This window comes from Arvicanthis niloticus, chromosome 18, assembly GCF_011762505.2.
Source record: "Arvicanthis niloticus isolate mArvNil1 chromosome 18, mArvNil1.pat.X, whole genome shotgun sequence".
Taxonomy (NCBI): domain Eukaryota; kingdom Metazoa; phylum Chordata; class Mammalia; order Rodentia; family Muridae; genus Arvicanthis; species Arvicanthis niloticus.
This window is the reverse complement of record NC_047675.1, coordinates 39,754,607-39,774,976: the sequence shown is the minus strand read 5'-3', so window position 1 is coordinate 39,774,976 and position 20,370 is coordinate 39,754,607. Positions and strand designations below refer to the sequence as shown.

Genomic DNA, 20,370 nt, shown 5'->3' with positions numbered 1-20,370 from the left:
ATCACCAACTGTTTTCTTATTCCCCATCCTGCCTTGTTTCTCCTCTTTTGCCCCTCCCACTCAGCCCCTTCCCCTCACAACAGTCCTGCCTCTGCTTTCAGTCCGCACATGAGAGAAAACACATGATATTTGCCTTTCCGAGTCTCACTTACTTTGCTTAGCAAGAATGATCTCCAACCGCATTCACTTTCCCCGGAAACAGCATACATTTTGTTCTTCATTTTGGCTGAGTAAGACCCCATTGTGTACTTTCTATCACATCTTCTTTGTCCATTCACCTGATGATGGTCACCTAGGCTGTGTCCTGAACACAACTTGGCCATTGTGAATGGAGCCACAGGAAGAGCAGGTATGCAGGTATCTTTGTGTTTCACTGACTTAGCAACTTTGAACAACTACAGTTATATTTGGCTGCTCAAATATAACTCAGAGAGAGTGGGCAGGTGGTAGCTGCTTAGTGTTTGAGAGAAATCAAAAGCAGAGGCTTTGTGCTTGTCTTAGGAAACATGTAAATATGTTTATGTGTATTCCATTTGCGTCTCTGTGTGTGTGTGTATTCCACAGTACATGTGTGGATGTCGGTCAGTGTTGGGAGCCGACTTTTAGCAGCTAGAAAGCGGCTAGAAAGCAACTATCAGCTTTGCAGCCATCTCGAGCCATATACCCTGACATGAGACTTCGTTTTCAACAGCCTACAACAGCTGAGCACACTCTGATAAACATTTTGTTTATCCCACATAGCCTGTTTTGCTGTTTAGTGACCACAGCTGCAAGGCACACGTGGTATCCACACCTGCAAGGCACGTGGTATCTTCGAGCCTACTAGGCACGTGACAAAGTATATGACTACCCCAGACTTCTTTTTATGAAGAGAAACAATAAGAGAGACAATAAGAGAGACAACAAAGGAAAAACTACTCGATCACATGCCCTGTCTTGTCTCCATTCTTCGAGTCTCTTGCTAGGCCCTGACCCGTGGACTGGAACAACAGAGAGCGGGCCACAACATTTTGGCCCCAAAGCGTGGGACAGAACAGTCTGCAACGCAGTGGCCACCAAGCAGGGCAATACGGGCCTCAACAGGTCAGAGGTCACCAAAGGTAGAGCTGAGTTATATGTGTACCTTCTACTTGTTTTGTGAGGAACCTCCATTCAGATTTCCACAGTGATTAGATGAACTTCTGTTCTGCCAGTGGTATATGAGCATCCCCTCCCTCCCTCCATACACCCTTGCTAATATTTATTTTGTTTTCTTATTATTGTCTTATAGGTTTAAAGGTGCCTAACGTGCAGCCAAGACATTCAACTACAAGAAAGGCAATTGGCCAGTTATAACTGAGTTCCCTCCCACATCTGTGGCCAGACCAAACCTTAGCAGACTGATCACAGCCATACAGTAAGTCTAGCCAAGATACCAAGGGGGCTTCTTTCTTAGGGGTGCAAAGATCTCTAATGGCTGCAGCTGGCTGTTGGCATCTTCAGTGGTTTTCAGAACCTTCCTTTGACTGCAGAGAGGTCTAAGTTGAGTCTTAGTCTATAGGTCTATTCAACAATTTCCTTTCCTTCCTTCCTGGAGTCAACTTACATCAGAGTTTACCGGGTTTTTTGCTTCTCCAGCTCCCTCCCCATTTTTCTTGCAGATACCTCCCTTATGAAGTCCTCAGGGATTTAATCTTGCTTATAGGAATCCTGGTAAAACTTGAACCACTTCTGTGTGCAGATACAGAGATGCTGATAGAAAAGAGGCGGGTAGGCAGAATGAGACATTATCTTCAGTTGCTCATTTGCAAAATCCACCAGGATTCTCTTTCCTCCTGTCTATTGAATTCTCAGATCCCCCTTCCCTTTTCTTTTCTTTTCTTTTTTTTCCCTCCTTGCTCTCTTCTTCGTCCTCATCCCTCCCAACTCTCTATTTTGCTGAATATTTCTAGGAAGCCACCATTCCTCTGGAATCACTTGGCATCCATGATTCCTGACCTCATGCCCTTGGTAGTCTTCCTGGTTCTCTCCCATCTCAATGACAGCCTCATATCTCTAAAACTGTTGCCTACAGAGGAGCTAGTAGCCCACTTTATTGGCGGAATCATTTGGTGCAGTGAAAACAAAAGCTTGCCAATCTTTTCAGTGATCCTTTGATCAGATAGTAAGATAACCGATTAAGGATTAAGGTTTTTAGCCTGAGGACCACTGTGTGTGGAAATTTAGAATCAGAACCATTAAATCAGATGCTGTGCTGCCTCGGGAAGGCTGCCCAATCTTTTTGAACTTCCATGCTATACTATGTTTAAAAATGGAAAGGTATGGAAGAGAAGACAATGATGTCACAGCACTACTATAAATAGTGTAATAATGTTCTATGTGTGAAGGAGGAAACTCTTCACCCCTTCATCCCTACAAATATCAGCCCAAAGATACCGGTAAGAAGAGGTACAGTTCTGACTCTCAGTGTAAGGTAAAGCACACACAGAGAGAAAGTACCTAGTAAATATTTGCTAAATGAGAAACGTTTTTAAAATGTAACTTTATTTTTTTTTACCTATTCACTTGAAGTTTCATCTTACACCCATCAGGATGGCTAAGATCAAAAATTCAAGAGACAGCACATGCTGGTGAGAATGTGGAGCAAGTGGGACACTCCTCCTTTGCTGGTAAAGGTAGAAACCTGTACAACCACTTTGGAAAACAATTTGGTGGTTTCTCGGAAAAACTGGGAATAGTTGTACCTTAAGATCCAGCTATACCATTGCTGGGCATATACCCCAAAGATCCTCCAACAACCCACACAGACACTTGCTCAACTATGTTTATAGCAGCTTGATTCATAATAGTCAGAAACTGGAAACAACCTAGATGTCCCTCAACTGAAGAACAGATAAAGAAAATGTGGTTCATCTACACAATGGAGTAGTATTCAGCTATTTAAAAACCAAGACATCGTGAATTTTGCAGGCAAATGGATGGAACTTGAGGATATCATCCTGAGTGAGGTAACCCAGACCCAAAAGGACATGCATAGTATGTATGTACTTATAAGTGGATATTACCCATAAAATACACTACACTCAACAGACCCACAGAAACTAAACGAGAAGGAAGGCACGATCAAGGATGCTTGAATCTCACTTAGAAGGGGAAATAAAATAGTCATAAGAGGCAGATGGTGGGAGGGAACTGGGTGGGAGAGGGGATGGGGAGGAGAATGGAGGGTTCAGGATCAGGTGTGAGGAAGGACAGGAGAGATGGCTAGATGGCCATGAAATTGAATGGAAATATCCAACTGACAGGGGTGAGGAGGTAGGGGGCATCTTCAGGACAAGACAGAGACCTGGGATAAGGGAAGCACCCAAGAATCAATGGGTATGACCTTAGCTCTGACTCACTACACTGGGGATATGGAATCTGAAGAGGTCACTTTCTGTAGAAAGGAAACTCCAGTAAATGAGAAACTTTTAATGGAACCGAACACCTCTGTCATGCCCTTCTGCCCTGTGCAGTGTGGGATGCTGAGCAGCAAACTGACATCTACACACTGATGCAATAGCAACTCCAAGCCCAGCGCTATCCTCAACATCCTGGTCCCATTTCCCTCATTTGGGAAATGCATCCAGTTAAGCACTCCAGTTAAAAATGAAGTAGACACAGCCCTGGATCACCAGGTCTCAAACCCAGCAAGGCAGCCTTCCTGCTTTATTGGTTTGGGGTTTAAAACGATTATTTTATCTTAAACTAGGCTATGTCTGGTGTCTCTATGTGAGCTTGTGTATATGATTCTAGATGCCTATGGAAGTCAGATGATGTCATTAGATCCCTTGGAGCTGGAGTTACAGGCATCTGTGAGCTACCTGACATGGGTGCTGGGAATCCAATGCAAGTCATTTGAGAAACAGGTCTCATCCTTAAGGGCTAAGCCACTCCCTGCCCCATTTTTATTTTTACCTTTTTGTTTTTTGTTTATGTTTAGTTGTCTATCGTTGTGACAGAGAAAGGTCATCAGTCCGTGGGTGGTTCGAAAATGTTCCCATAGCGAAATCTGAATTCACACCGATGCCAGCCCAGACTCCTCCTCCAGTCACAGCCCTCTACAAACTTCCTTTGTAAACAGCCCCATGAGGTTTACCCAGAACCAGAGTTGAGAAACTGAAACTTAGCTCCTCCAAGCTCCATGGATGAAAGAAGCCATTTCAAATGGACCATGCTGAGGTGTGTTTTGAGTCTAAGCTGACATGGTTTTTGCTTTCTACGAGGATGCTCTCCTCTTCTGGACAGCTTTCACTGGTAGAAACTGGGTAAGCAGAAAGGAGATTTGAGGTCCCCCGTTGATACTTCTGTTCTGCTGAGGAATAAGACCAGGAAGGAACCATCTTTCAGACCCTCTGAGCATTTTAACAAGCCACTTGATTCACTCAGATAGGCCTCAGACAGAACAGAAGTGGGGCTAAATTGTTCTGCATAAAATGCAAGAGAGGGGTGGGAGGGGGCAGTCTTCTGGGGGCTTGGAAACCTTAAGCCACATGGTGGGTGGCCAAAGACTTGAAAGGATATCTGATATTCCTTCTAAATCGCTTCCCACCTGTGTGATATAAAACTCATTCCATGGCAGCAATGGTTGTATGTGGCCTAGAGAATGCACTTAACGCCACCAAACGGGATGCTCTCAAATGGTTGGAATGGCAGGTTTTATGGGTTGTGTATTTTAGCACAATCACATAAAATCAGTTGGGGCCTCCCAAACTTTGTAACAACTTCTACCCATATGCATGCCTCCCTTGAGTCGTGTGGAGCACAGAAAGCTGGCTCACTCAGTTGCATATCTGGATTGGTGCAGTCAGAGAACAGGTATTGATTGTTAAAGGCTCAGAAGCCAAGGGAAACAAGGGGATAAAACCCTATCCATCTGTCTTGGCAAGGATATTGGACCTGCTTTATAGGTATGTGGGACTTAGGGATTGTATTGTGCAGGCATCTGAAGGGACAATATGAGCTCAGCCGTGTCCTGGCTGCCATCGGAGTAGGAAAGATAGAATCAGAAGGGTGAGGTTTTCAGCTCTAGATTACAGTCTAAGGGAGGCTCTCTGTATCACCTCCTCATGGGGGCGTTTGCTTTGTGTTACCCCTCTGCCCTCTGTAAAGTGGGTTAGTTTTGCTCACTGTTTGAGGGTGCAGTCCATGACAGTAGAGAAGGCATGGTGGCAGGAACAGTTCCTGGATGTAGCAGTGGAAACTCACAACTGGCTGGAACAGGAAAAAGAAAGGACCGGAAGTAAGGCCTCCAGGCTTCCTTCCAGGAACCACTTCCTCCAGCTAGGCGCCACCTCCCAAAGGCTCACCAGCCTCCTGAATCAGTACCACCTTCTGCAGGTCACGTGAACTGTGGTCATCCTTTTTAGGGGTGTGGGTTGAACGGTTCTGTTTCTGCTGTTGGGATAAAGTACCCGGATGAAAGCAGCCTGAGGGAGAGAAGGTTTATTTGGCTCATGACTCCAGGTTGCAGGGTGTGGTGGTTTGAATGGGAAATGCCCCACTCCAGCCCCACTCCCACCGTAGGCGTAACACTGGAGATGCTGGCTGGGCAGGTAATAAAGCCTTGTGGAAGCACATCAGTAGAGACAGCCTTTGAGAGTTTATGTGATAAAACATTCCCACTTAAATTTTGGTAATAAAGATAGTCCCCTGCAGGGATGTTCCTCGGACCAATCTAACTATAGATAAACCCTCACAAAGACTCCTTTCCCAGGTGACTCTACAAGTCCAGTTGACAATCAGAATTCAGCTTTGCATGGAATCACTCTCATTCCCCTTTGGATTTATTTTTAAATATTTTCAAAGGTTGAGAGAAGAGTTTATTTGGCTCTATCAACATAAAAACAAACAAATATATGTAAATTAGAAAATTACCACAGTCTCCCTCTCTGTCTCAGGATACTATATGTAGCCAATTATTTGACTTGATCATGAGGATGTGTGTGTGTGTGTGTGTGTGTGTTTTGTCTTCCTTCTATGCTTTCAAACCAAGTAACTGTTTCCTAATTAAAGCAGTGTGCTCTAGGTTGTAAGTTTGTGAGAGGGCCACCATTTATCATGTAGTTAGGGCAGTGAGTAGAGAGAGAGATTTATGCAGTTCTGAAGAAGTGTGCGTATTTTCTAAGTGGGGGTAGGCACTTCAATTGTAATGATTTTCCTCTGTGTCCTTTAGTAGGTTTCCAGGGCTTTTTCATTATGGTAAGACTGGGCCATTTGACGTACCTGCTCTCTAATCAACCCTGGCTGACTTCCAGCCAGCCTAAGAGGAAACTCACCAGGCAAGAGGTTTAATTGGGGCCACCCACCGAGGAAATGCTTCCCCTCCTTTGTCCAGAGAGATGGAAGCTCCTTGTGTCACATATGTAAAATCCCCCAGGCTTTCCTGTCACAGTTCAAGGTTAGCTTTCTAGACTTTTCCTTGATCCCCAAAATGAGGCACGCCAACCGATGGCAGAGGGAGAAGGGTATTGTAGCACAGAGAACAATGTTAAGTGTTTGATTGCTGCCTGTACATCTCCAGATAGATCCCAGACTGCTTTAAAAATAAGAAATACACTCATACCCCTATCTCATTCCTCTGGAACCTTGGATTCCTTAAAATAATTCTTCATGCAAGCCGCATGTGTTCTAATCATTGGTTCTAAATGTCTGGTTCTTTAAACTCATTTAAATTCAGCCTCATAGAATAGCCATGGGGTGGGGGGGGGGGGTAGTTAGCACAGGACGTTCAGTAGAAAGGGCCTGAATAATGGAGAAGAGTCCCCATACAACATGCTTAGCAAGATGGGGCGTGAGTAGCTGGGTGAACAGGCCATCACAGAGGCCAGATCTAGGCTAGGGGAGACTGGGTAATGCAGATAAGCAAATGGAACCTTTATCTTCTGCACGCTTAACACTGGACATGTCTAATTTGGATAGGAACCTGGTGTCTAGAAGCCCCCTCCTCTTGTCTGTACTTCTTAGCATCCAAATACATCATTCTGGGAATAAAGGCTCCCTGTTTCACAGTACCAGCATGGTGGGACAAGGAATAATGGAGGATGGAAGATGGTAACAAGACCACCACTTAGCAAGAAGCTAACCCGACAACCAGCTTGATGGTTGTGGGAGTGTTAATCAGAAATCAGAATTTAGGCTGTCCGTCGAGCTTAAACACCTCACAAGCTGATCGCCTTTGCCCTTTTGTCTGTTTGAGACAATTCTTTTTGTTGTTTTCACCGTCTTGTAGATATGGCCAGGGACAATTACTGAGGACAGACCTCCCCTTTTTACCCCAACTACAGTCAAGGTCTCATCTGGTTAACTCTAGAACAGTGTGCTTCTCAACCTGTGGGTCATGCTCTCTTTGTGGGGTTGAGTGACCCTTTCATGAGGGTTGTATACCAGACATCCTGCACATCAGATGTTTACATTAGGATTTATAACAGTGGCAAAATTACAGTTATGAAATAGCAATGAAAATAATTTTATAACGGGAGTCACCGCACCACAGCAACACGAGGAACTTACAGAGTCTTAAGGAAGGTTGAGAACCACTGTTGTAGAGTAAGAATCTGAACTGTAATGTCCCTGCATTCACTGGAAGTCTAGAGCCAATGCAAGTGAGGACAGCAGCAGGGTGGGCGGGGCCTGGGGTTGTGTGTGGCCTTCTTGTACCAAAGAGATGCTAATGCTGCTGACATCAGGAACCATATTCTGACCATGGAGGTGCTGGAGAATGATTGATTCTCAACTGGCTACTCTTTTAAGTTTACCTGAAACCAGGGACCTATAAAAACAATCCCACTGTGTATCCATAGCTATTAACACATATCTCTAGGAGAGGTACTTGGCCAGGGCGCTCCTAAGATATGAACATCAGCTGTGGTGGGGAGCTAAAGAAAGTCACCGTGTCAAGGTATTCATGATAGCACACAGTTAACCTAGGAAGGGAAGGAAAAAAAGACCACTGTGTTACAGAGAGGAATGGAGGAAACAAAAATTTGGGGGATGAAAGAGGAAGGTAAAACAAAGGAAACAGTTGGATATGACTTACAGGTACATGGAGCCTACGGAGCTATGGAAGTCGGTCTTTTCACGGGAGCCATAGCTGATGTTCTATGTGCTTTCTGTTGCTGTGGTAATGATAGCTAAAACCAATTTAGGATGAGAAGGGTTTATTTCCTGTTACAGTTTAAATCCATTGTGGGGAACCAAGGCAGGAACCTGCTCAAGCAGGAACCTGGAGGCAGGAATTAAAGCAGAGATCATGGAGGAATGCCAATTACTGACTTGCTACTCCAGGTTACCCCCCCCCCCCCCCAGTTGACGCTTACTCTTCTTATACCTGATAACAGTACTGCCTAGAATGAGTTGGGCCTTCTTCTATCTATGAACAATTAAGAAAATGCTAGCAATCACAGCTAGGGCCACACAGGCCAATCTGATGGAAGCAATTCCTTAACAGAGGTTTCCTCTTTCTGTTGGGAGCCGACTTTTAGCAGAAAGCAGCTATCAGCTTTGCAGCCATCCTGAGCCATATACCCTGACATGAGACGTGGTTTTCAACAGCCTACAACAGCTGAGCACACTCTGATAACATCTTGTTTATCCCACATAGCTTGTTTTGCTGTTTAGTGACCCCCAGCTGCATGGTGCACATGGCAAAGTGTCTTCAGCTGTGTTCCCCTGCTTGTGCTTATAAATTCCCAGGATTTCCTTGCAAGAAGGGAGAGACAATAAGAGGGAGGCAATAGGAGGAGACAATTAAAGAGGAGACAATAAAAGAGACTTGAGACTTGAGCAGAACCTCTGTCTTGTCTCCATTCTTTGTGTCTCTTCCCCTTCTCTCTCTTGCTAGACCCACTCTCTCTCTTGCTAGACCCTGACCCACAGACTGGAGCAGCAGCTCGGGCCAGGACATAGTGGACCCAAAACGTGGGGCAGGACGGTTCTCAATATCTTTCCAGGTGATTCTGGGTTATGTCAAGTTGTGGCTGCAGCCACCTGTAACAGTGGGCTGATTGATCTTGTGCTGGATTCAGTGGGCTGGGGTGGTTTTCCTTCTGGTTTCCATGAAGTACATGTATCAAGGCATGCCCATGGTTGTCCTGCTCCAGATACTAGAGACTCCTGCTTTAAAAAGCTGGCAGCAGAGTTGGATGGAGCCTGTGACTTCTCATGCATTGTCTTGGTGGCCTGACAGAGGCCAGGAAGGAACTGTCAACTGTGAGTACCTTCCGGAATATGTTTCATTCAGCTTAGTCTAGTTAGAGCAATCAGGGTAGTCTGCATACATGAGGTACTTCCATTGTTAAGTCCTATAGGATACAGATACAAATGGCCAGGAATAAGACAACTGGGATTGGGTGTAGAGAGATGAAACCTGAATTACTTAAAGGGCAGATTTGGGAATTAATTCTCTCTCTCTCTCCTCTCCTCTCTCTCCTCTCTCTCTTCTCTCTCTCCTCTTTCCTCTCTCCCCTCTCTCTCCTCTTTCCCCTCTCTCTCCTCTCTCTCCCCTCTCTCTCCCCTCTCTCTCCTCTTTCCTCTCTCCCCTCTCTCCCCTCTCTCCCCTCTCTCCCCTCTCTCCCCTCTCTCCCCTCTCTCCCCTCTCTCCCCTCTCTTCCCCTCTCTTCCCCTCTCTCCCCTCTCTCCCCTCTCTCTCCTCTCTCTCCCCTCTCTCTCTCCCCTCTCTCTCTCCCCTCTCTCTCTCCCCTCTCTCTCTCCCCTCTCTCCCCTCTCTCCCCTCTCTCCCCTCTCTCCCCTCTCTCTCCTCTCTCCTCTCTCCTCTCTCCCTCTCTCTCCTCTCTTTTCTCTCTCCTCTCTCTTCCTTTTAACTACCTTTACCCAGGAGTCTGGGCTCCCTGGAAATTGGGACATAGATGGAGTGTGCTTGCTGGTGTGTACTCAGTGCCTGTGAAGTTTCCTGCACTTCAGATACATCAGCAATAAAAAAGTCCTCTAAATCTTTGGAAATATGTGTCTAGAGCACAGGAGAAATATGAGCTGGGATAACAAGTCTGGGAGTTACCAGCTCCTGGTTTTGCCAAAATTCCTTCTCTGGGAGAGACTTAAAGTCCCCCAACCCCAACCCCCCAGGTCCCAGTGACAACCTGAGATACATTCCATCAAAGTTCACTCTGGGAATCAATGAGATTTTTGTGCTTACAGAGCAGTGGGTGAGAGGTCACAGGCAGGAGCAGGGGTGATCTAACAGTGGACACACTGGAAGCTCAGCACTCAGCAGGGATGATGGCTTTTCCATGACCATGTAGATGGAACCTCCTCTCTGGTTCTTCCTCATCTATATACTCTAAACTCTTCCCCAAGACACAGAGGCCATGTGCAATGATGTCAGAATAGCACATATCTGGTTTGGATATAGTATAACTATATAGCAAATATAGCTATATAGCAAATAACTGGATACTCAGGTGAGTGTCCCATGAGACAGAGCCAACAAGTCAACAAGTCTTTGGCAAACAGGCAGGCCCAAGGAACTCCTGAAGATGGCAGTAGTATGTCCCAGGGGTTAGACTTGTACTCCAGATGGAGGTTATCCTATAAAGAAAGAGAACCGAGAAAGACACAAATCCATGGTCACCAATGTTCAAAAGACATAAAAGCAGGGAATCGATGAATAAATGTGACAAATCAAAAGAGGACAGTGGACTGGACAGCCGAGGCTGGGGGGCTTTGCGAGGGAGTCTGTGGCTTTCAGTTTCAAACACTGCACCTCTGTTTTTAAATTATTTCATCTTTATATGTGGGGAGCATACTTTCCGCACACGTGCATATGCACACACACATGAGTGCAGGGGGAAGAGGGCATAAGATCCTTTGGAATCTGAAACTGAGATGATAGGCTGTAAGCTGCCCACCATAGCTGGTGAAAATGTAACCAGGGTCCTCTGAAAGAGCAAGTGTTAAGCACTGAGCCCCGTCTCCACCACATTCAAATGCAATTCCTCTTAAAAGATGAGCCGTGCCAGCAGCTGGCTCACTTTCCCAGTTCCATCTGTCTCCATCTGTCTAGAATTTTTAATGCTTGTATTTGAACACTTCCTATTTCTCTATACTTATTAATTTATACATTTTATTGCATGTTTTACTTGAAGGAAATGTAGGGACTCATTACAGGTCAGTGAGGAGTGAAAGGTCATACCTACCTGCTCTGCCTACCTGCCCTGCCTACCTGCCCTGCTCAGCTTTTCCAATGAGCTCTGGGGTAGAAGGAACACATGAAAAAGACGCTGGTTAGCCATTGAGATGGTTCAGTGGGTTAAGGGGAGTGTTGTCAAGTCTGATGACCCATGTTCAGCCTCCAGGATCCAGATTCCTGCAAGCTGTCTTCTGATCTCTGCATGTGTGTCCAGCAGCTACCCCACCACCACCACAGTAAATGAAATAAGTATAAAATTGGGTAGATCAATACCAGTGAAAGAATATAGCAGATTCTCTTTGAGTTCATCTCTTGGGCCAACAACTTTCTTCAACGTGAAAGCATTACTATATATAAATATACATGTATATTAGTTATATACATGTATATGTAATTCATTACAATTAAAAACAATAGGTTTCATTATGACATTTTTACATGAATTCACTGACCCACTTGGCCTCTCTTACTTCCTTTTCTCCATCCCCTGAACAATCCCACTTAACCATACCATGTCATGTGTGCTTGTGTGTGTGTATAAACATCTATGTATGAGACAAAATGTGTGATGTTTACTTTTCTCCCCAAAATACAATTTTCATGTCATATATGTAGACATACCTCCAACATAGATCAAAACGATAGAAAAGAAGCGATGACTTTGAGAGACAGAATCCCCCTCTCCAACACCCAAACCCAATCAAACAAACCAGACACTTCAGTCCTTATCACTCACTGCTTCCTGCTACAGTGAGGTACTAGGCTTCCTCTACATGTATAAACAGTGAAAAGGATAAATCCGGAAGCGGTGAATCCTATTCACTAGGAAGTGGCTCTGGCATCCAAACAGAAGTGGAAGTACTATGGGTCCCAATTACTGTTTTGTAATATATTTAGTTACATCGGAAACCCAGACACACTTAATTGGACTATTCACAGTGATGCCAAGAATGTATAGTTACAACATTGTTCCAGGTGATTCTGATTAATGGTGGTTACCAGTCCCCACTGCACCAGGCTTGAGGCTCCGGGGGAGCTGGTGTCTAAACTCCCCCTGGTGCATGATGGGTAAAGAAGGAAAGAATGGTGCCTGCACACAAAAGGTATTTGTCCTTCCTTGGCGGCTTGATATTTTCCAGAGCTTTTGAAAAGTACGTGTACTCCACTCTTCCACTAGCTCCGAACTTGGCCTTGAATTTGTTTGTGGAAATAAGTAGCCTCGTTTTAATACTACCTCTTTAGCCTCTGGCAAGCGAAGGACTTTTAATAGTAGAGCTTGGGAAAGGACTAAAAATAGAATCAGGGAAGCAAGCATACCACACGCAGAGTAAGATCCACAGTGGAAAACCGAGAGAGGAGACCTTCTGATACAGGTAACCAGAGAGTCCTGGTTCGGTGTCTGTAGAAGAAGAAAATAAAATGTAATGCCAAATCGAAGGTGAAAAAGATCCACTGGGAATTCCTCAATCATGAGTTGATTGGAGAGCAGGGCACAGCGGAAGAGATGGACTTCATAGCGTCACGCAGGGAAGATGAGTGTTGTACTGCCAAGCCACACCCTCTGCCCTCTTTCTACTGTTTATTTTGAGATCAAGTCTCATTAAATTGCCCATACTGGCCTTGAACTTGAAATCCCCCCAAGTCAGCCTCCCAAGTAGCTAGGATTACAGACCTCCATGCCCAGGCCTGACTTCCTAAACTGTTTTGGATGACCTCTAGTTAGAAAATTAGATGTTAAACTCCAAGGTTCTGTCTGCTACACTACTACCAATTTGTTGTAAAAGGCTGCTGTGTTCGGTTTGAATGTCATCTTTTGTGTTCCGTGTCTTTAGGAATAATTTGGTTATAAAGGAGGCAGAGTCAGGAACTCTCTTCCCACCCCACTGATTTTGAGGACAACTTTGCTACCTTGGCCTCATTTCTGAGATGCTGAACAGGAAGTGTTCCTACTTCTCAAGTCTCCTAGTAGGTACATCCATATGAGGGTGGGATTTCCATGGGGGAAGGAAGAATTGTTATGTTTATATTCATATGTGGTGATATGCTCGTGGGTATAGGTGCATGTCTGTACAGCACGCATGTAGAAGTCAGATGACAACCTCAGATGTCCTTCAGATCTTTCTATTCTTCCTGCCTTCTGTTTGGGACAGGGTCTTTCAATGGGATGTCTCCCAGGATAGCTGTCTAGTGTGCTTTGAGAGATCCTTCTGTCTCCAGCTCCAATCTTAGAGCGCACAAAACTGCATTACTTCACCCAGTTTTTACAGAGTTTCTGGGGATCTGAAATCAGACCCTCACTCATGTGCTTTACCAAACATCTGCCTAGTCCCTCATCTCTGGGCTTTCTTTTTCCTTTGGCTGCTGGGCTGAAATAAGTCTGGCTTTAGCTTCTCCTTTCCATCACTTGAAGATGGTGGAAATTTCCTCAAGATATGAAAGTCCAGGAACCACGAGATACACACCTGCTCAGAAAAACCTAGCAAGCTATTTGATACAGCTTTTAAGAGGTTGAGCACTGTCCACTACTGTGCCTGTAGGAAAGGTGAAAGTTACGAGGTAGCTAGCTCAGAAAGCTAACCATGGTGAGCTGGGAAATGGTTCACTCTATGGGAAGGATATGCGCGCCTTTACAGATCAAGGACAATGGACAGTATAAACAGACAAGAGGGTTTATCTCATTTGACCTCGACAGGAGGAGATATATTACCAGAGACATATTGCTTTGCAGAATAAGAAGGTTAAGTTTATGTCACTAAATATAAAACCAACATCCAAACTTTACCAACTTTAATGATTTTAAAGCAAGGGTAATAAGGAAAAAATTAAATATATTTTCTCTATATCAAATGTGTCTGTTTTCCATTTCTTTGCCTTTAGCTCTTCCTCCATTTCTTCATCCACATTTAAATATCATCTGCATACCACATTCTTGGCTAAGATTGAAAAATATCTATTGACTTCTTGTGAACTTTAATGGTTATTACAGTGTTTTAGATTATAGTTTTAAAATCACCTACAACATTTCAAAGTATTTCCAAATGACTTAGAAGTGCTACAAAATCCCCATCTTCAAGGCTGGAGGCCGTACCGATGACTCTCTGTCACCATCTAGAGGTAGTGCAAACATATTGCAGGCCCAGTTCTTAGGGAATTCAATGTCAAATGTTTGTGTATCCGCTCTGCAGAAGAGACTAGACACTTTCACCTGTACATGAAAACAATTGGAATTTTGATGGCTGTATTTATAGTGTTACAAGAAGTGAGTCTCAGACTGAGATCTATTGAGTAATAAGAACAAGAAAGACACGGAAGTGGATGAACCACCTATGTTAGGCCCATAAGGAGGCTGAGGACCACGTTGGATGGGCACTGGATGACTCCATGTTAATAGAGAAGAAACTAAGATTAGGAACTACACTTTGCATTCATGTTCTCTCCAAGGCAAGACCTTCCTCACCTCCACCATGGGAACATCTGGATGTCTGTCCTAACTGTGTACATGTGGTGGTTAATATTGACTGACAGTTTGGCAGGCTCTCGTATCACTTAGAAGCATCTGGGCGTGTCTATGTGGCCGTTAGTAATCTAGAAGATTGGGCTAACAGTTGAGGTGAAAACCTCACTCTGAATGTGATTGGCATTAGGCCACAGGTGGGTGGAATATTAGATTGAATAAAGCACGAGATAGTGAGTTCAATACGGTATTCCTCTCTCTGCTTCCTGTCTGTGGACACAATGTAACCAGCTGCCTATCTCTCCTGACCACATAAACTGTATCCCCTCTGACTGTGAGCTAATACAAACCCTCCTTTCCTTACATTGCTTCCTTGGGTACTTTGTACTTTGTCACAGTCCTGACAAAAGTAGCCAATTCAGAGTGGTACTGGTATGTAGTTGATAGGCCAGAGGGAGACTGCTAAACACCTGATGTTTATAATCCATTGGGGGGGGGGTCCCCATCACAAAGAGTTGCCCTTGTCCAAATGTAGTAGCACTTAGACTGAGACTTAACGTAGAATATGTAATTTAGAGCTGTTTCCTTGGATTTGAATCTTGAACTTAGTCCAAAGGGAGGAGGCCTGAAGGGACACAAATAATTGTTTTTGCAAACTCATCTTAATCTGTGGAAGAACATTAGCCTGGGACACAATAATTATGAGCTGATTGTGGGTAGACCATTTGCCCCTCCAGTTTCCTCTTCAGTTTACTTGGTACTGTGACTTACAGCATTATTGACCCCAGTCTTTGTTCAGTCTCTTGGTCAGTCTGTTGGTTAGTGACATGGTGGGGTGAATTTTTTACTGCAGGTCTTTGATGTCTAATTTCCTTTAGTTTCCACTTCTTCCATGAAGTCACCTAAGGCATTAAGTCACCCCATGTCATAATCTGCAGGACGCTCATCTCTGGGTCCTATCCCCAATGGGTCCTGGCTCAGCGTCAGGCACTTTTGATACATATGTAACTTAACATATATGTTTCACTTAACATATTATACAAAGTTAAAAAGAAAACATCCTCTGTTCTTTCCTTTAAAGCCTATTTATGAAATGCATAGAAAAATATACTTAGTTCTTAGGATAACCTTTAGATAGATCATGATGATTCCTGTTTAGCATAAGACAGGAGCCTCGGAAACCCCAGTGATTACCGAACCCTGATATTTTTCACTGTGAAGCCATGCCTCATCCTTCCAGCAGCTATGTGCCACATTCTGTCTCCACAGCCCAAGTTCACCATTCATTCACAGTTGCAGTCAGTGAACTAGACGGTGTATATTGACCTATTGCTTCTAAGACTGACATGGACCTCACTGAACTGATATTGAGGGAACTGAGCAGGGCTGTCTCCTGTTACCACTTTTGGTCTAAGATCTATCAAGACAGAGTCTGATGCTGGCAGTAGTAACCTAACTTTCTCCTCTCTGCCTTGCCTCAGTACCTCTGATGGGTCCGCATGCTCAACAGGCTTCCCATTGGCTGATTTTTTTGGAGCTAATATTCCCCATCTACACACAGCACACGTTCACTGAAATCTAACGCTTTCCTGCATCCAGTACACCTGCAGCTCTCCTGCATCCAATACACCTGCAGGCTTCGTAAATCTCCTGCCAACACCACAGGGCCCTTCTTGCCTAGCCACTTGATGGTTTTGTCTCTGACCTCAAAAAATAGACAAACACTTTCCTATTTCAAGCTCTTGATGTAGACCTACTGTTTGGGGCTCTCCCCCCCCCACACACACACACACAATGACATCTCTAAGAGACGTCTCATGTCTGACAAGTCGTCTCTCTCCCTCTTCTCTCACAACTTCAACCTTTTTGGCTTAAGAGCCAGTTTGCGCTCCTTAATGTTACTTGCAACCACATGCTTCTATCGCTGTTTTACTGTATTGAGCTCCCCACTGAAGGTCCTTTTCCTCTGCCGTATGAAAAAGTATTTTCTTCCTCACTACAAACTGTAGCGATCAGAAGAATCAAATAAATACATCGAGGAACCGGCTAGCACACAGAATAGGAGGTACCGCATGCCCACGGCAAGCTGTCTGTTAGGACTAATGCAAAGGGGTTCCGGTGTCTTCGAACAAGATTCAACTTGTCAAAAAGAGAGCATGGAACAGGCCATCTCAGAGCAGGGGTGTAGGGAGGGGGTTCCCACTCGGGGGACAATGACTAGTTATTCTCTGCCCACCGTCCATTCTTCAAGTTGCTCTAGGTGGGCTAGTTACTGGTGGGATTCCGGGCATCAGGGCGCTCTTGAGTGCATCCAAGCTGCTGGTCGGACATCTCTTCATCAAAAGTTCAGGATTCCCACCTGGTCGGGGCAGGACCAGGGATATGGCTCAAGAGAGAAAACTGCAGAAAGTTTCCAGTAAACTCTGCGTTTTGACGTGTCCAAAAGTCACGCCTCTTACCTGAGCCTCCAGCGCCTCAGCTCATCTCTCTCTGTGCCTGAGCTAGGATCCCAAGGCGGACCCTGAGGGTTGCCCTCCCTCTCCTGGCAGTGAGTCTGTCCCTCCCTCTCCTTGACTCCCACCCGGCCTCCCCGCCCCCTCTGTCCCCTCCCTCGGAGCCCAGGCCCAGAAATCCCACGCCCTTTGCCGCACAGGAGCTCGGACGAACCCGGGGAAACCTCGGGTCGCCAATCACGGCGCGGAGGAGAGGCGGGCGCTCGGCTCCGGCGCGCTGGGGGAGCCAGCTGGCGCTGCTCGGCGCGAGCCGCACACACTCGCTCTGATACCGACACGCGCCCAGACCCGCGAGCATCACCGACAGAGCTTCGTAGCCACGGGCGCTGCAGACCCGGTTCTGGGAGCCCCCTGCACCCCGAAGCACCGCAGACCCGCTCGGCTAGAGCAGGGAGGAGGCTCGCAGGCTCCCGTGCTGCCTTGTGAGCGGTGGCGGCGACTCGCACCTGGCGCCACACCTGGGGCTCCGCTGCCCTCGGGGGACAATGCGCGCCAGCCGCAGTCGCCGCGTCCACGTCCACACCTGACCATGGAGTGCGCCCTCCTGTGCTTGTGCGCCCTCCGGGCCGCTGGTCCCGGGCCGCCCTGGGGCCCCGCGGGACTGGGGCGTCTGGCCAAGGCAGGTGCCACCACCGAGGGGCGCGTCGCACAGCCGGGACGAGGGAGGCGCCCGCCCCGCGGCGCTGCTCACGCGGCGGTGTCACCCTTTTCTTTCTTGCAGGCGCTCCAGCTGTGCTGCCTCTGCTGTGCTTCGGTGGCCGTAGCCTTAGCCAGTGACAGCGACAGCAGTGGTGGCAGCGGACTAAACGATGGTTCGTATTTGCCTTCTCTCTGGGTACTCCACCATCCGGCAAGGGCTTCCCCCCTCGTACTCTGGTCCCCTTTGTGTTAGAGTGAGACCTGTTAGGAAAAGGCGCATCGCCTAACCTGGCAGGTGTGTGCTGTCTGAGCAAAAGGCACCCTGGTTGGAGAGGGGGAGCTTATCAGAAAATCAGTGCCTCGAGCTGCGAGGCACATCGATGAGAAAATAATTTCCCCCTTTCACAGATGGCTTGTTAAGAAAAATAAATCCGAACTTAAGTAAGAAATTAGAAAGGAAGTGGGCACCGGGTGGGGAATTGATAAAAGGCTCCTTCGTTTCCTTCCTCCACTGGGAAAGAAAGCCACAGATTGAGGCTGAGAGGGGTGAGCGTGCTTCCCCCCACCCACCCCCACCCCCGTTTCCCACTGTACTTCCTGCTTCACTGGATGCCCTAAGATGCCTTCTTTAGGTGGAAAGCCCTCCCACAAGGTGCTTTAAGTCTTTTTTTTTTTTTTTTTTTTTTTTTTTTTTTTTTCCTGTCTCTAAAGTCCCCCAGCTTCAAAGACTCAGCGCACACTTCGGTTTTCTCATTTATGAACTCCCAGTGAGGGAAACCCTTGTTCTCAGTGTTTCCCACTAGCTGCAGGAGGACAATTGTTGTTTGCCCAGGGCTCTTTGGCAAGACCTTACGAGCCAACATGGATTTCTTGGGATGCTAAATTTGTCATCTTTGTAGAATTGAGTCCTCTCGTCCTGACGCAAGGGCTCATTCTGGGACTGAAAGCTGCAAGAATTATGGGTAAAAGCTTTTGGAGAATGGGTGTTCCGAGGACAAGAGACCCAGGAATGCACTGGTCCAGTCAGAGCCTATAGTTTCTAAAACTTCCCTCCTATTCCACCAGGATCTAAAGGCCAGGGAATCTTTCTGTCCGGGGGCATGGCCTGTAAGGACTTCTTTATTTTGTTTTTAGAGGCAGAGTCTCATGTAATCTAGCTACTGAAAAGATGGCCTTGACCTTAGGATCTTTCTACCCCCACCTCCTTAATGCTGGTTTCACAGGCATGCCCAACACACCTGGTTTATGTAGTGATGAGGACTGAACCCAGGGCCACATGCATGTCTGACAAGAACTCTGCCTACTGAGCTACATTTCCTAGCCCCTGGAAGCACCATCAGTAGCTAGCACTATATATATATATATATATATATATATATATATATATATATATATATATATATATATATACAGGGGACCTCTTTCCAAGACAGGACCGAATGTAACCAACAGCCTGTATGTTCCTCTCTTGGAAACAGACTTGTTAGCAGGTGTCTGGGGTAGATAGGGGTTGAGGGGTCCTGATGTTTCTGATGATTGCCTAACACTCTCACACCATCTTCTAAGTAAGAGCAGGTGGAGTTTCAGATGACCATGCAGAAGGAGGTAAGAAACACACACTGGAGAAACTGTCTGGAACATATGTAGGAAAAGGTTATTATGTAGCTAGGTATGACTGGTAGATAGAGAAAAATGGGTTTTCCCTTTAATAAAAAAAAAAGGAAAGAAAGAAAGGTTGGCTTTAATCAAAAGCTACATACTTGCAGAGCAACATATCAGGAATTTTTGAGAACTAAAACGTGTACTGCTTGGTTTTAAGAGAAAGAGAAGGGAAATGCATTTTTTCTTTTGTTTTCCGAAAATATGTCAATGATAGGGTGTTTCTAGTTTCAAGGAGAGAGGGAGAAAAAAAAAGAGAGAGAGAGAGAGCCATAAAAAGAGTTGGCCATGCCTTAAAAGTCACAAATGATCCAGAAATAAACAGGGCTTGTTATTGGCTTGTTGGGTGTCTTTGCTAATTAAGCCCAATTAGAATACAATTAGAGTATAGTGTATCGATCCCAATCCAGACACACTGTGAGACTCCCTGATTCCTTAGCATCTTCTGTTTTTATTTCATTGTTGTCTGTTCAAGGAAGGGAATCCCCCTTGCTCCACCCCCTTTCTCTTCTGCAAGCCAAGGACCCAAGTGACTCAAACATGCCTCTTAGTTGCTCTGGATCTTTCTAAACACTTTTCAAATTAGTTTCCCATTCTGTGCCTAGAAAGTGGAAACCCAGAAGATTTTTTCTTTTTCTTTCTTTCTTCCTTTCTTTCTTTCTTTTCTTTTCTTTTCTTTCTTTTCTTTCTTTTTTTTTTTTAAATTCACACTGGGCATGCTCCACACCTTCTGGGACGATGCTTTTCAATTCCAATGTCTTGTGAAAGAAAGCAGTGTACTGAATTTGCTCTTTCCCACAGCAAATTGTTTCCTCACTGCCCACCTCCCCTCCCTACATCCCCCCCCCCCCCCAGATCATACAGCAATTAGTGCTGCTCAGGGGAGCCAGGGGGAAGGCATTTTTAAACATGCCTTTCCAGGTGTCCCTGATCCACCACAC

General features: G+C 45.7%; 1 protein-coding gene across 1 annotated transcript in view; it reads left to right on the top strand.

Annotated features, from left to right (window-relative positions):
* The first annotated feature begins 17,388 nt into the window (after nt 1–17,388).
* Adamts18 (ADAM metallopeptidase with thrombospondin type 1 motif 18) overlaps nt 17,389–20,370 on the top strand; it is a 145,144-nt gene continuing 142,162 nt past the window's right edge. Inside the window, exon 1 of the mRNA XM_076915918.1 lies at nt 17,389–17,943. Coding sequence (XP_076772033.1) covers nt 17,661–17,943 — 283 coding nt within the window. The 5' untranslated portion in view covers nt 17,389–17,660. The remainder of the gene's footprint in view (nt 17,944–20,370) is intronic.